This window comes from Castor canadensis, chromosome 10 (genome assembly GCF_047511655.1).
Source record: "Castor canadensis chromosome 10, mCasCan1.hap1v2, whole genome shotgun sequence".
Classification (NCBI taxonomy): Eukaryota; Metazoa; Chordata; class Mammalia; order Rodentia; family Castoridae; genus Castor; species Castor canadensis.
Genome location: NC_133395.1, coordinates 145689943 through 145705985, shown reverse-complemented (window position 1 = coordinate 145705985; position 16043 = coordinate 145689943). Strand labels below are relative to the sequence as shown.

Below are 16043 nucleotides of genomic sequence, written 5' to 3'. Positions count from 1 at the left end.
ATAAAAAGTTGAGTGCCTGAGATGCCATAGTTACATTTGAAGTCATGGTTAGCAGTTCTGTGTGGTGGGCTGAACCATGTCTCCATGGTTGTGGAGTCAGCACTGGTGCAGACTCGTGATCTGAGCTAGTGTTCCCTACTATACTTCTTTGCCTTATGCTTTGCTAAAATAATTTTTTTCCCTGTGCAACTGGGGTTTAAACCTGAGGGCTTCACACTTGCAAAGCTTAGCTCTACCTTTTAGCCATACCTCCGGTGTGCCTCTGGTTAGTTTGGAGATGGAGTCTCACAACGGATTTGCCTGCACTGGCATCGAATCCTCCCAGTCTCAGCTTCCTAAGTAGCTAAGATTTTAGCCGGATGCCACTTTTTAAAGATTGCAGTCCCTTTTGAAGGAAGAAGACTTAACACTTTAAAAACTGCAATAATTTTAAGTCTCCAGAAAATGTGCCAGTACAGTGCACAAAGCAGTTTTCCCTGAATCATTTGAGAGCCAGTGAATGTACTGTCACCCTTGATTATTTTAAGGTGCATTTACTGCCACTGAGGACATTTTTTCTCCTGTAACCACCTACGCAGGAGGTGAAGCTAGGAGGATAAAGACCTCTGCCGGCCCAGGTGAAAGTGAAAAACAAACTAAAAAGCAAAAGGAGGTCCTGACTCAAGTAGAGGCTCTAAGCTCAATCCCCAGTACCACCAAGAAAAGGGGAAAAGAGACAAAAAAGGGCATTTTCTTGTACATTATAGTAAAGTCATGTCATCAAAATTAGGAAACTGATACAGATCTGTGTAGTCTTCACATGTCATTGAAGTTTTGCCAGTTATCCTAGGTTTGTTCTTTGAGTCAAAGCAAACAAAACCAGTCCAGAATCACATACCACATGTTGTCTCACCTCTGGCCTGTCAGCCTGAGTCAGTTTCTTGATCTTTCTTTGACTCTTGTCACTTTGACACTTGTGTCCAGCTCTTTTGGAGAATGTCCCTCCTTTTGGATTTACCTGATGTTCTGTCATGATTCTGTCAGCACTTTCCATTTTGGGTAGGGATATCATAGAAGGGACATTAGGTATTCTTCAGTTGTCTCCTTTCGTGATTCTGCTTGCTGTATTACAGATTACACTCTGGTCACTGTGGCCACTTGGTTGAGCTAGTCTCTGCCAGGTTTCCCTACTGTGAACTATGAAGTTACTTTTTCTTTTTTCTTTCTGGTACTGGGATTTGAACTCAGGATCTTGAGCTTACTAGGCAAGCAAGCACTCTAACACTTGAGCCACTACCCAGCCCTTTTAGCTTTAGTTATTTTCCAGGTAGGGTCTTATACTTTTTTCCCAGTTGCCCAGGTGACCTCAGACTGTGATCTTCTTACCTGTACCTCCCACATAACTGCCATTAGAGGCACATGCTACCACACTTGCCTTGTTCTTTGAGATAGGGTCTTGCTAAACTAAACCTCAAACTGCTATCCACATTTGGACTGAAGCTGGTGGGCTCAAATGCCCATTCCCAGACTTTATGCAGACAAAGCCTGGGTCAGGATTCAGGAGTCTACAGTTTTCACAAACATTCATAGTTCTGATGTAGAAAGTTGCAGGGACGTATTTCTAAGCAGTGCTGATCAGTGATGGGGACACTACTTATTCCAGGGTCTAGCACCAGGTGGGAGGCACGGGTAAATGTGGAAATTCTGTGGGATTCTAGGGAATCTTGTGCTCAAATCTTACAACATGCTTCTTTTCCAGAATCCTTACCTTCTTGGAGTCCACATACATACCTCCTTCGTACATCTCAGAGATGGAGCAGGCAGCCAAGCAGGGGGACACCATCCTGGTGTCTGGTATGAAGACTGGGAGCTCCAAGCTCAAGGCTCGCATTCAGGAGGCTGTCTACAAGGTGGGCTGTGGGTACTGCACTTTGGCATGGGACCAGGTTCTGCTCACAATCACAGTCACTCTGGGTCATGGAAATGACCCTATGGTGTGGTAACTTCGAGATTTTCTTGTTGGTTTGGTTTGCATAGGAAAGGGATGTTGAGGCACCAGGTGTCTCAAAGCATTGTTCCTTCTTAGTTTTTAGTGAGATCCCAGAGCAGCAGGATTTTTCACACCTACCTTATCTGAGACTCAGAAAACCCAGGGCTCTGGGTGTCTTCTGTGTAGTCTCTCCCAGGACCCTGCAGAAGCCCCAGGTTTGGTCCCTCAGTGGTCCCATGTATGGAGGACTGCATCTTCCCACCCCAATGCCCCCTATCCCATGTCTTTGTAGCTCTCCTCAGAACCTAAAATGGGGGGATGTATGTGTCAGTGCACCATTGTCAGAGGGCTGGCATGGGGAAGGAAGTCAGGTGCAGGCTTAGCCAGGTTCCTGGATCTTTCCCAGTTCTTTTGATTTGATGTCTTCTCAGTCCATGCCTCACTTTGACTATGGCCCTAGATCTGCCTTTCACCTGCCTAGCTCTGGAGCATAGGCAGGAGGTCTGGGGAGCTTCGCCTGCCATTTAATTTTGCATAGTGACAGCAAAGAGATGTCCTCAGAAGAGAACGTTGTTTAATGAGTGATTTGGAGACCTGGAGAGTTTTGGGAACATGGGGACATGCTGTGTTATGGGAACTAGTCCCGGAGGGTTCTGCAAGTAGCACAAGGAGACAGTTTGCCCATGTGCATTGTCCCAGGCTGGGATGGGGACCATGCCCCACTACTGAGCTGGAAAGACAGATTAACTGTCCCTACCTGCCATGCTAGAAAGCACCAACTGCAAAGCCCAAGCCCTCAGGAAGTACTGGGGAGGTTGGTTTTTTCGTTTGTTTGGTTTCTTGGTTTTTAACTTAGTGTTCAGTGAGAAAACCTGTAAGATATTACAACAGGCTCAAAGGAAAATCCAACTCTCAGACATGGGTGTAGGTCATCAGGGATGCTGAAATGAATTTACAGAGAGATGCAGAACTGTCCAAAATCCACAGGACAATAATCAGTTGCACCTCTACCAAGAACAGTGTATTTTGTGTTTCTGCCAACAAGAATCGTTTTCTATACTATCAGTTTCTGTCTTAGGGTTATCAGATAGCCCTAAGACAGTAAAAATGACAGGCTCCCTGAGAATCCACTACCCTAGGGATAAACAGGAGGCCGTGGAGTCCTTCTCCCATCTCAGTCTTTCACATTTTTCCTGAGGAGGAGGTGGAGGTGAGAGCTGGGCAGGGGAGGGTGCTATGGAATACGGGCTGAGGATGCATCAGAACACAATGCTCCCCTTTTCACATTGGCCTGGGGCTTCTTAAACTCCCTTAACCTTGGAGCTTTTGTGGGGTGAGAACTTGAGCTCCTGGTGGCCATGGCATCCATGGATATCATGGCTGGCTCCTCTCATTCCTTTCTGTTTAATTACTGCTATGATACAACATACATAATGTACAGTGAGAGGCTCACTCTCACTGTAGGTTTTTGGCAATGACCTTAGAGTGCATGCTTACTATACATACAGGATTCTCCTGGGATTTCTGGGGTCTAGAGTTGGGGGGTTCTACGTGACATCTTACTTACTCACCTTAATCTCTCTTTTCCCACAGGAACATACTGAAAAGTTAAAAATAAGGCTCTTGAAGTTGGGATGTAGATCAGTGGCAGAGTGCTTGCCTACCATGCACCAGGCCCTGGGTTTCATCTCTAGCACCTCAAATACAAAAACCCTCCCACATGTCCTCATCCCCATTTACTGCCCCACCTCACCTCTTCTGCCCTTTTCTTTATGTGAAGAGTGTTCACCCCGCAGAAGTTAGGCTGCTGATCTTGGAGAACATCCTTCTGAACCCAGCGTATGATGTCTACCTGCTGGTGGGGACTTCCATTGACTACAAGGTGCAGAAGATCAGACAAGGGGAAATTACAGGTATGTCTGTGACTCGGGATTATGGTAAATACTTCCCTCCTTTTTTTTTTTTTAAAGTACTGAGGTTTGAACTCAGAGCCTCATGCTTGCTAGGCAAGTGCAAAAATACACATAACATAAAGTTTACCATGGTGACCTTTTATAAGTGTCCAGCTCAGTGGCATTGAGTCCATTCTTAATCTAGCGTGGTCTTCACCACAATCCATCTGCAGAACCTGTCCATTTTCAAAATTGAAACTCTGTCCACTTTAAACACTAACTCCACACTCTTCTCCCCCAGACCCAGTCAGCCATCGACCTACTTACTGTCTCTGTCAATGTGATTGGCTCACCTAGTTGATTCTTCAACTAAGTGGAATCCTGTCGTGTTTTTCTGTGACTGACGTATGTCACTTAGCATGTCCTTCAGGATATGTATGTTGTAGTGTGTGTCAGAGGTTACCTCTTTTTATTGCTGAATAAGATTTCAGCGTGTGGATAGCTCACATTTGTTATCTGTTCATCTAGGGATGGCCGCTGTGGGCAGTGCCTCTGTGAGTCTGCTCGTGCAAATGTCTGTGTCCCTTCTTTGAATTCTTGTGGGTTCGATTGGCCCCTGGTCTGCTCCTGACTGCTGAGCAAACTTGAGGAAGCCACCGCCCTTCCCAGGGCTGCTTCTCATGTGAGTCCTTTCTGTCTGGATTGTGAGGAAGAAAATGAGTTATTAGGAGTGGAATTGTTCTGGACATTCTAAAGATTGAGCACATGTGATATATTTGAGGGCGAGTACCATCCCCCTAAGAATCAGCCTATTTTATTTAAAGTCACATATGTGTAATGCCAGAGCACAGGGGCTCTGTGTCCTCAGGGCCAGTCCATCCAAGGGATGCAGACAGGTACCTCCTGCTCAGCTGGTAGGTGACTGCCAGGTGAGCAAGGCCTCGATGTGTGCTAAGAGGCGAATTGCTCCTCCACCCCACAGTTCACTTGAAGCCTGTTCTGCGGATGCTGCCCAGCTGCCACAGTTCCTGTGGCTGGCCGTGCCTGGGTGGCAGAGAGCTTGGTCCCTCAGAAGGCCAAGGAAGCTAAGGACAGGCCACCTCCTGCCTCTGCACCCAGCTGAAGGGCGCAGGCTCGTGTTTCTTAAGCATCTGCTGCATGCTGGGTATGTCGACTTTCTGTAGGGTGTCATCCAAGGGGCGAGGATGCTGTTGTAAAGGATGTGTAAGAAGCCCTGTTCAGGGGCTCCTGGTCAAAGCCTGACGTTGACCTAGACTTTAGGGAAGAAGATTCTGGAAGAATGAGGACAGTCCTAGTAAGGCTTTCTGAGATACCTGAAGGGGAAGGGGTAGAGATAGAATTCTGAGGACACCAATGCAGCATACTAAGGAGGAATTTGAGGGGCAAGCATGTTGAAAGGGCAGAGGGCACAAACAAATGTTTCTGTAAAATCCTATGTGAACATGAACACTGACAAGAAATGTGCTGCAACCTGAAGGACAGAGATCGGGAAGGCCAGGCATTGCCTATAAAGTCTCGCCATGACTGAGCACCTCCTAAGCATCCACAGGGTTCTGAGTGCTCTTCCAGTTATGACCCAACAACTCTCTGAGGTGGTTTCACCAATACCCTGTTGTATAGATGGGAAACTGAGGCATGTAAAGCCCAAAAGTCACAAAGCTGTGGGGATCCTTAACCTTAATCACTCCAATAGGATCCAGTGGAATATGTTCCCTCTGCTCCTTGCCCCCTCAAAAGAAACCCAGAAAAGATTTATAAGGATAATGAAATGGTCTTTCTGGTTCTCCCAGAGGACAGGTAGAGATCATCTCCCTATATGGAGCTCATGGGAGATGAAGCTATCCCTCAGCTGGGGAGGGTGGGGCCAGTGTGGTTAGAGGGGCTGGGCTGACTTTATAAAGAGCTCACTGTAAATCAGTTAATGGCCCAAAGAACTACACATGCCAAGGGACCAGAAAACTTGGAGACTTGGTAACTGACCACCACAGAAGTCAAGCAGGTGGACCCCATGGAAGATCCAGCATGAGAAAAAGACAAGTTGCCTCCCTCTTACCAGTTGGGTAAATGGAAAATTCCTCCAAAAATAAACACACACACATACATCTGTGTGATGGGTGGTGCTGGTTGCCAGGCACTTGCGTGGCTTCCAGATGGATGCTCTGGGAAAACTGAGAAAGGCTGAGTTAGCATAGGTTCACCAGGGAAGAGGCACACAAGCAGAAACTTCTGCATTTTCTTTAGACAGGTCTAAAAACTGAATGTAATTCACATAATTTTCAATAGGTTTGCTAAACTGAAAAGTCGGGAATGACATCATTATAGGAGCTACATTTCAGCAAATATCTGTTTTACACAGCATCCTGTGGGAGGCTCAGAGAATTCTAGGTTGGATGGCAATTCCAGGGTTATCAACCTACTGGATAATTATAATACCAAGTTAATTCTTTATATTTTATTCTTTGCTTTTTCCCTCCTTAAAAATGTAATTTTTCTTCCCCCACCCCCCCACCTTTTTTTTTTTTTTTTTTTTTGGTAGTACTGGGGATTGAAATCAGGGCCCTATGCTTGCTAGGCAAGTAGTCTACCACTTGAGCCATGCCCTCAGCTCATTTTTCTTCCCTGTTTTTATTTACTTTAGGGATGCCTTCCTTTTCCTTTTTGCTTCCCTTCTTGCAAAAACATTTAGTGTGTGCCAGCACTTTGCTGGGTGCTGAGAATACAGCACATAGTAGGGTGGCCTGGTGCCTGTCCACCTGGAGCTCACAGCTCCATGGACCGGGAAGACAGTCAAATCACATCTTCAAGGAGGGTGTAGAGCTCCTGAGCTTAGAGCAGGGGGAGCTGTGTTAACTGCAGGGTAGGGCTTCTAAGTGAGGGTCACATGTCTTCTACCATCAGTCCTTAGTCTTTGCTACTGGATGTGGAATGCCCACAAAGATTCACTTGTTGGAATCTTGGTCCATAGTGTGACAGTATGGGAACTGATGGAACCTTTAAGAGTGTGTGGTCTTTAGGTCTTTTGGCTTGTTAGACAAGCACTGTACCACTTGAGCCACACCCCAGCTCTTTTAACATTTACTTATTTTTTAGATATGGTTTTGTGCTTTTGCTCTGGGTCAACCTTGGAGATCCACCTACCTCTACCTCCTCGGTAGCTAGGATTACAGTGTGAGCCACCATGCCCAGCTTGTTTGTTGAGATAGGGTCTTGCTAACTTTTCGAGGCTGGACTGAAATCATAATCCTCCCATCTCCACTTTCCAAGTAGCTGGGATTACAAAAGATCGCTCTTATAGGACTCTTGAGTTTTGATGAGACGGTTTTTATGAAAGCCTGAGCCTGTCTCCACCCAGTCTGTCTTAATGTGGTCTGTCATCATGTCCTCACCAGAGCTGAGCTGATGTTGTTTCCACGCCCTTCAACCTGCAGGACTGTGAGATAATTGCCCCTTTTTGTAAAGTACCTAGCCTCAGTTTTTTCAGTGTAGTAATGCAGAATGGACTAATAGAGTTGGCAGTCCTCTTGGTGTTTGGGTTATTGCAGACACGTCCATTACAGCGGTTAGATGATTAGATGTAACAAGATGTAGGAAGGATGTGCTGGCTGATGGAATTGGTATCTGAAAATAGCTTGCATGGTTGGAATGGTGGAAATTATTTTAAATAAAACATACTGATTTGGAAAACCAGTGGCAAGAATCTATGTTGGGCTGAGGGTTATGTGTCAAAGAAAGACTCAGGCATTTAAAGGACATGAAACCAGCATGCACTTGTGCTGTGGCTCCCCAGAGCCTGTGCTATGTGAGCAGGGGCTGGATCAGTAGTAGGGAGTGGCTTTTCAGGCACCCTTGGCTTAGACCTACCTCTTCAGGTGCCCAATGGCCATCCCTGTAGCCTGCATGGGGTGTGGGGTCAGGAAGACACTTATGGTCAGAAGCACATCTGGAGGATTAGGCAGGGTCAGGAGGGGGCAGAGACCCTGTCTCCCAGAAGAACATAGGCCATTCTACCTGCAGAAGATCAGCCTTGGGCAGATGTGATTTGACTGTCCAAGCTACTCCCAGCAAGTCATAGTAGGGAAGTTCTGGGACTCAGGTAGGCCTCCCTCTGTTTGTAGTGTGAGAGAGCAGAACCCAGAACTGGACAGAGACAGTATCCATAACACAGTGGTCCTTACAGGTAGTGGGTTCTGCATCCTAGGACATATGTGAGGAGTCGGTCAAAGAGCCCCTTACTTTCACAATCTCAGAGTTTTTGCAAAGAGGGTTGTTTTTATGCTATGTAACATTCCTTGAGAGTCAGTATTTTCTTCATCTCCCAAAAATGCCTGAACTTGTTAACTTCAGTGTTTGGAGACCTTTAAAGTAAACAAGGTAGGAAGCTTGTGTTTCATTAAGCAACATCAAGCAATGTGGCTTTATTGAGCAATTTTGGGATTTTATAATGACATTTATCCTTGATGCTCTGCTGCCATATTCTGCCCACTGGGTGTGTAAATTGGCAAGAATCAGATCCCATCTTGGCTTTCCCTAATTAGGGACAAGGAAATGGGCTGTGTATATGCTTAGGGATTCTTATTGCTAGCCTGTGTCAGAGTGACCTTGTATTAATCAGTTTTCTGGTCGCTGTGTGACCAAATACCTGACAAAATAACTTTATTTCGGCTCAAGGTTTCAGAGAGCTCAGTTCATTATGGCCAGCTCTGTTGATTCTGGGCCTGTGATGAGACAGTGGCCAAGTTTCCTCACCTCATGGCAGACAGGAAGGGGACAGGATTATGGGGCCAAGATACCCCCAAGGAGCTGCCCCCATTTACCTACTTCTTCAAGCTGTTCTACCTCTTAAAGTTTCTGAAACCTCCTAAAAATAGCTCTACCAGGTGTGGATGAAGCCTTTTTAGGGGACACTGCATATCTAAGCTGTAACAGTCCTGGAAGGCTTGTATGAGCACAGCTTGCTGGGCCCCACCAGCAGAGTTTGATTCAGCAGGTCTCAGGTAGGGCCCATGTGCTGTAGTTCCAGCTGACATTGTTGGTTCAAGGTCTGCACTTTGAGGAACCTCTGTTCTAAGGGCAAATTATCAGAGACTTGTTGGAACACATAAGGAATCAGGATATAGGCAAGTGGCCTCCGTTTTAGAACTATGTTGTAGCTGAAATCCCTTCAGGAATTTTGACCTGGGCATCTTCCATTCCAGGCCTTCAGCTGGGACCCAGAGAGGACTGGTGAGCAGGGCTGCTATCTGTGCTTCCCATGTCCTCCCCCACGCCTTTTTTCTGTGACAAAGTAAACTTGTGTAATTTATTGCACACTCATTCAATAAGATTTATCAAGCAATTTATGTGTGCATATGACACATCTTTGGAGCTCCCAGGGAGGTCTTTAAGTGTGAAGACTTTCTTGTAATAATAGAAGACAACATGTCGGTGGCCTAATTTTCACCTTTCATGTGTGGTTTTCTTTTCATGGTCACAGTGCCATTATTCTGAAAAATGACAAAACTTCTAAGGACCAATGTCTGAAACATTACAGGGGTTGTAGTCCAGTTTCATCTGCTTTCTGCTCTAATTATTACAAAGATCTTCTGATTAAAAACATAATTCAGCCAGTTTCCCTAATTTTCAACTGCATTTCACAAAGGAGGGATAGAACATGGCTGCAACTATAGTGACAGTGAGGTGACTGTTTAGGACTCAGAGTCTGAGGACTCAGAAGAGGGAATGTAAAAGCTGTCCTACTCTGGAATAGGAATCTCAGCTTTGCCTTAGCTGTTGGTCTGTGTCTTAGTTCATCTTCTCTTGCTATAGCAAAATAGCTGAAGCTCAGTACTTTATAAAGAAGTTTACTTTATTTATCTCACACTTCTGGAGGTCCAAAATCATGGAACTGGCTCTTGTTCCTTCTGGCTTCCGCTTTCATTCCCCTTGGCGGCTCACATCATGACAGATGGCAGCATGGTGGGAATATGTGCAAGAGGGAGAGAGATCACATGGTGAGAGGAGGCCAGAGAGATTCAGAAACCACGCTTGCTCTTTTGTAACAACCTGCTTTTGCTGAAACTAACCAGGGTTCTGAGATAACTACCTTAATCACTTCTCAGGGCACGTCTCCAATGACCAAAACACCTTCCACTAGATCGTACCTCTTAAAGGTCCCACTGCCTCTCAGTACTGCCACACTGAAGACCAAGTTTCCAGCACATGAACTTTTGTGGTTACACTCAGAGAATGTTCAAACCATAGCAGCCCACGAGCAAGGTTATCTGATTTTCTCAGCCCCCTCATCTCTAAAAGGTGGCTGTCAGTAGTTCCTGTTCCCATGGTTGTTGATGGATGAGAGGAGGGAGTGTGTTCATGAGACACCTAGCACAGGTCTGAGGCTTCTCCATTTCCTGGTCAACTGTCAATATTTCTTTTCTTTCTATTCCCAAGGCCGTATGCTAGGCAAGTGCTTTACCACTGAGCTGCTCTCTGTCCTACAGTAGCCATTTGTATCAAAAGTGCTCATGGTCTCTGCCTATATGATGACGAAGATGGTGGGTTTCCTAGTCCTGTTACTTCCCAGGAAATTGTCCTCTTTCCTAGTTCAAGTTAGATGAGTCCTTTATCCACAAACAGACTTGATAAGACACGGAGTGGGTTACACTGAGGATGGTGAAGAAAAGAAGAGTCAGTCCTTTGCAATTATTTCAGACCCAGTGTCTGAAATCCAGTGGGAGACCATCCACAGTCTTTGGGAACCCAAGATAGTGGACAGAATCAGAGATGCAGAAGCAAGGATTTCCCTCACTTCAGGAAAGATAAGAGACAGTCTAGTGTTAGCCTACTGTAAGAAACTGGCAATTTAGTCAGAGACTGTTAATTAAAAAAAAGGCTTATAGTAGGCACATAAAAATGATTGCCTCTGAAAATTCATGGAGTGTCAGCTTTGTTCATGGGCATGGAGAATAATATTAAAATGTAAAGCACTGAGAAAATGAAGCAAAACACGTGAAGCAGCTGCACTGACAGCATGGTCCAGGGTGTGGGGCTGGCGCAGGGTTGGTGGGAATCTCTGTTCACATTGGCACTCAGCCCCTCTCTGTGTCTGTGTTTTCCATTCCCAGAGCTCTCCATGCCTTCTGATCAGTATGAGCTGCAGCTTCAGAACAGCGTCCCCAGCCCAGAAGGAGACCCTGCCGAGCCTGTGGCTGTCCTGGCCCAGGACACGTCCAGGGTCACTGCGGTGCAACTGGGACAAAGCAGCCTGGTCCTGGGCCATAGGAATATCCTTTTCTCTGGTTGTGGGTGTCTGTGTAGGTGTGCCGTGTCTGCTGCTTTGAAGTCATGTTAGTTTTCTCCCTGAGAGCCAGCCGAGGCTATAAATAGTCCTGTTTTCCCCCAACCATCTGACAATCAGAAAGAACCTGAACAGCAGCTCTGCTGAGTGTACTGCTCACCTCTGTGTGTGCCTCACCGAGACTCTAGAGATGGAAGATGATGGCGGAAGCTGAACTCATCCCTGGCATCTAGAAACTTCTCTGGTGCCTAGAGCACTATCAGAGGGGACCTGGCAGAGGCTGTTTCCACACTGGCAAACAGGTTGTTGATGTCCTAAAGTTGTTTATATGCCACATGGTTTTTGGCATTCCTTTCTTTGATTCCTCTTTGCTAGGGTAGAAAGCAGAGAGAGGCCTTGACTCTAAAAAATGCTTTGGTTCCAGGTGGCTGAAGGGAGGGTTTCATCCCTTCTTCTGTGCCAGGTGATAAGACTACCTAGCCTAGCCAGGGCTACCAATCGGTTCCCTTGCTGCCTGTTTTTGGTCCCTTAATTAAGAACTCAGGTATCCGCATGCAGGGTGCTTCTAGGCTCCCCAACAGCACCATCTACGTGGTTGAACCTGGATACTTGGGTGAGTGCCACCTCCTGGGGCTTCCTGAACATTGCTTGCTTGTGACTACATGAATTGAAGAAATTGAAAAGCAAAAGCAAGGGTGGGGTGTAACTCTGGAATGCTGCTTGCCTAGCATGTCCAAGGCCCTTGGTTTTATACCCAGCATTGAAAACTAACAAATGAAGAAGAAAAGCAACAGCTCTCACCCTGGCCATTTCTGCTGTCTGCCAGACTCCATGCCATCAGCCCTCAGCACCACACTGGCCTGGACCACTGGCAGGTCAAACTCAGTGCCACATAGCAGAGGCTGGAGCTGAGCCAGGAGGGGAAGCTCTGCAGAGAACGGCTCTGGGCAGGAAGAGAGAAAGCGAGCAGCTCCTCCTGGGTTTTATGCTAGGGCTTCTTACAGACTTGACCACTGTTGTGGACCTTTCAAGGTTGGGGACCTTGTGATCAGGTTAGTGACTGACAGGCCCTGAGGTGATGTGACATTGGCAGAACTTGGCAGACCCAGGGAGGGATGGGGCATCTGAGACAGTAGGAAAGGAGCCTGCAGCCATGGAGGACCCTGAGAAGCACAGCCAGTGCCTGGGGGCTGCCATGACAGGTGATCTTTGTCACCTGTGTCATGAGAGTTCCCATGGCAACAGTTCCTTGGGCTGAGGTGACTCACTGGTGAGCTCACTGAATTAGTTGAGTCAGAGTTTACCTGATGCACTGTAAATCCACAAGGCCCTCCTGTTAGGTGGCTGAGAACCTGCTGTTTGGTGCAGATTCTAGCTGACAGGGTAGAGATGCCAGGGATTGATACCCAGGAGCTTCCTTTGCTCAGTAGTGTTTTCTTGGTGCACTTCTGTGTGCCTGGCCTATGCTGGGCATAGTCCATGGGGAGTAAGACAGGGCCCTAGACTCAGTTTCTCTGGAGAGACCAACAGAGTCAGGCAGTGGCAGGACAGTGGTGGGGAGTTACTAAGCAGGAGAGACTTCATGGGAAGCAAGCCGTATCATTGAGAGCTTTTGTTGTGGGAAGGACAACCTGGCAGAAGGAATAGCTTGGACCGTGGTGTGAAGGTGAGAAGGCAAATGTGTCATGGGAACAGAAGTAGCTGGTGTAGCATTCTATGTGGGAATAGGGCAGAGAGAGCTGAGGGGCTGACAAAACAAGGAGGGCGCTCAGAGCATAGACCCCTGAGGACAGGATTCAGGTTTCATGAGCTCTTGGGCAGTCAGAGCCAAGTGTGCTCATTTGTTGGTCCCTGGGCAGCAGAAGAGTCGGCTCAGGTTCTCTGGGCTCAGGGTAATCAGGTTCTCCACTCTCAGCAACCAGTCCTCATCTAAGATGAGTAGTTGTGGGGCCTCCAGGTGGGTGGGTGTGGGGCCTCATACAGATGATGCTTGGTCTCATCCTCTTCCTCAGCCCCGGTACCCGTGTGGCCTGAGTGCTCAGGCTTCCCCGTTTGCCTATTTTTAGGGTTCATGGTCCACCCTGGTGACAGATGGGTTCTTGAGACTGGCCGCCTGTATGCAATCACCATTGAAGTGTTTGACAGGTTCAGCAACAAGGTGTTCCTGTCTGACGTGAGTGCCTGGTGAAGTTTTGGTGGGGGAGAGCCAGCTCCTGGAGCAGCTGCCCAAAAAGCAGCCCCAAGGCAACAGGGGTCTCCACATAGGGAGTCTGAGGAGGGGTCTTTGGCATCCTTTGGTGCTCCTAGGTCTCTGGAAACACTGTTGGAGGGTTCCTGAGGCACCTCAAGACTCTGTGCGCCTGTGAGTCTGTACTACAGCCCTACCAGCAGACCCCCTGCAGGGCTGGAGGGAGAGGGTGTCCTAAACAGCAGGGCCCAAAGATGAAGGGGTGGGGAGGGACCTTTGCTCACTGCCCTCCTGCCCCCTTGCATTCAGCCTGGGGTCTCCATTCTGTTCTTGCTCTGCAGAGGGCCAGGATTCATTCCTGAGCCTAAGAATTCCTATAGCCCTTCCAGAAGCCCCTGAGTGACTGAGACCCACCTCAGTTAGCTTTCTGGCTTTGGAACGATATGTAAGAATGAATGTGGATATGGAGGCATGGCAACCTTTCTTCTGTCCCTTGTGAGAACCTGCCTAGGCTGTCAGATCATCCCAGATGCTCCTGGTCGTGGTGGAGGTTTTAGGGATGCCAGGTTCCCCTCAGTTCTGTCTTCACCTTGCTAAATAAAGACTGGGGTGATTGCCATTTGGTTTGAAGTCAGTTCTCAGAGACATAGTGTCCTGTTTTTGTATTTGGTGATTCCTAGTGGAGACTTTGGGCTTAGGGAAGGTGACAGTATGCTTCAAGCTGCCCTGAGCACCACACAGGGAGCTGGAACTGGAGGACCAGGCCATCATGCAATGCAGGGAGGATGATTGGAGGGGGTCAAAGGCCTGTGCGGTCAGAGCATGGCTCTTGCCTTTGGAGGTCTCTGAACCCTGGAGGGCTTGTAAGCTTGACCTGGCTGACTTTTTGGTGTACTGCATCTTTCCTGAAGTAGCACTTTTCTGAGTCCCCCAAACGCACCTCTCACTTGTCCTGCTCACCTTCCAGAACATCCGAATTGAAGCTGTGCTTCCTGCTGAGTTCTTTGAGGTTCTCTCATCTTCCCAGAACGGGTCATACCATCAAGTTAGGGCAATACAGAGGGGCCAGACGACCATCCATGCAGCCCTCACCTCTGTGGTAGACCAGGCAAGTTGGTTTCTCCCCTTTTGCGTTCCCTTGGCCCTGGGCCCACACAGTTGGCCTTTGAGGGCAGAAATGTCCACTGGAAGGGACAGGTGCCCCAGGTCCTACCCTGCTGTACTGCTCTTCTGGGGCCTGCAGAGGTCCTTACCCCTCTGAGCTCAGGACCCAGCTGCCCACACTGCCAAAGCCAGAGAGCACTGGACTCTTCCTCCCCTCTCCCTGCTTCTAGAAGGCCTGGGCTTCCCAGGACTGAGAGGGAACTCACGTTTGGGAAAACAGCATTGGTCCTGTCATTGCCCCAGCCAGGCCCACCAGATCCCTTTGCCTATTCTGCCTGCTCAGATCCTACAAGGTAGGACTATATTCTTCACTATCAAAAGACTGATCAGTTTTGGGTAGGCACAAAATTTTATAGATCAACACATTGGCAGGGTGTCCCCTTTTTCTACCCTGAGCAAATCCCCTCCAAACCTATAGGAGGCAGCAGTGTGTAGCACAAAGGACAGGCCAGGGATGCCTCAGTGTCTGCCACTGCAGCTGTGGGATTTGGGAAAAGTGTTGTGAGCCTCAGGGACACCAAATCCATCCTGTTGGGCACCCTGAGGACTTTGGCCAACAGCATTCTCATGGGTGGCCATTATAAAGCTGTGCAAAGCCACCCTACAGAGCCCAAGAAGGGTGTAGGTTGTCTGTCCTCTTTTCCACATGTCCACCAGCACAAAACTACCTTTGTGGCCTGGAGTGGAGTGAGGAGTGTGAGGGTCTGGGAATCTGAGAAAAACTACAATGACCTGGTTGTCATGGTGACATGCAGCAATCTCACCCCTTGTAGGACGGAGGTGTCCATGTTCTACAGGTACCTGTGTGGAACCAGCAGGAAGTGGACATTCACATCCCAATCACACTGTACCCCAGCATCCTGACATTTCCATGGCAACCAAAGACGGGCACCTATCAGTACACCATAAAGGCATGTGAGATCTCACCTCTGGATGCTTTCCTTGGAGTGTTTCCGTGGCATTATGGCTTGTGGTCCATTCTGTTACTTTTATTATTACCCTCTAGAGGTCAGAGCTTGTGTTAAATCAGAGTCCTCATGATTTCTGTGTTTCCAGAGGTTTCCATCATAGCAGAATAGCTAGTTAATTGGGAGAAAAGTACAACTTGGACATAGAAAAGACACAGTTTTGAATTCCGCTTACTAATTTTTCTAACACATAGTATTTTTGGTTTTTTGGTGGGACTGGAGTTTGAACTCGGGACTTCATGCTTGCAAAGTAGGCACCCTACCACTTAAGCCATGCCTCCAGTCCCTCTTACTCTTGTTTTTTTTGAGATGGGGTCTTAAGAACCATTTGCCCAGGCTGATCTTAAACCACAATCCTCCCGATCTCAGCCTCCCAAGTAGCCAGGATTACAGGTGTGAGCCACCAGTGCCTGACTTAATGCATAGTATTTTTGAAAGCAATATAAATACTTAGAGAAAAATTGAAATAGAAGGGAAAATGTCCAACCCTGCCTCATACCAAGTACCTCACTCCTTAATATTCATGTTTCCACATGGCTTTAGGCAGCAGGCATTGACCTCAGAT

General features: G+C 47.6%; 1 protein-coding gene across 6 annotated transcripts in view; it reads left to right on the top strand.

Moving 5' to 3' along the window:
* The window catches only part of Nup210 (nucleoporin 210), a 119025-nt gene that overhangs the window by 37622 nt on the left and 65360 nt on the right, over window positions 1-16043 (top strand). For 3 of the 6 annotated variants that reach the window (XM_074044556.1, XM_020176163.2, XM_074044560.1), the window contains exons 5-11: window positions 1739-1889; window positions 3750-3882; window positions 10986-11144; window positions 11703-11771; window positions 13225-13331; window positions 14314-14454; window positions 15284-15421. In XM_074044556.1, coding sequence (XP_073900657.1) covers window positions 1739-1889; window positions 3750-3882; window positions 10986-11144; window positions 11703-11771; window positions 13225-13331; window positions 14314-14454; window positions 15284-15421 — 898 coding nt within the window. Of the gene's footprint in view, window positions 1-1738; window positions 1890-3749; window positions 3883-4405; window positions 4544-10985; window positions 11145-11698; window positions 11772-13224; window positions 13332-14313; window positions 14455-15283; window positions 15422-16043 lie in introns of those variants that run through there. The other 3 variants (XM_074044557.1, XM_074044558.1, XM_074044559.1) reach the window with 3 other exon arrangements.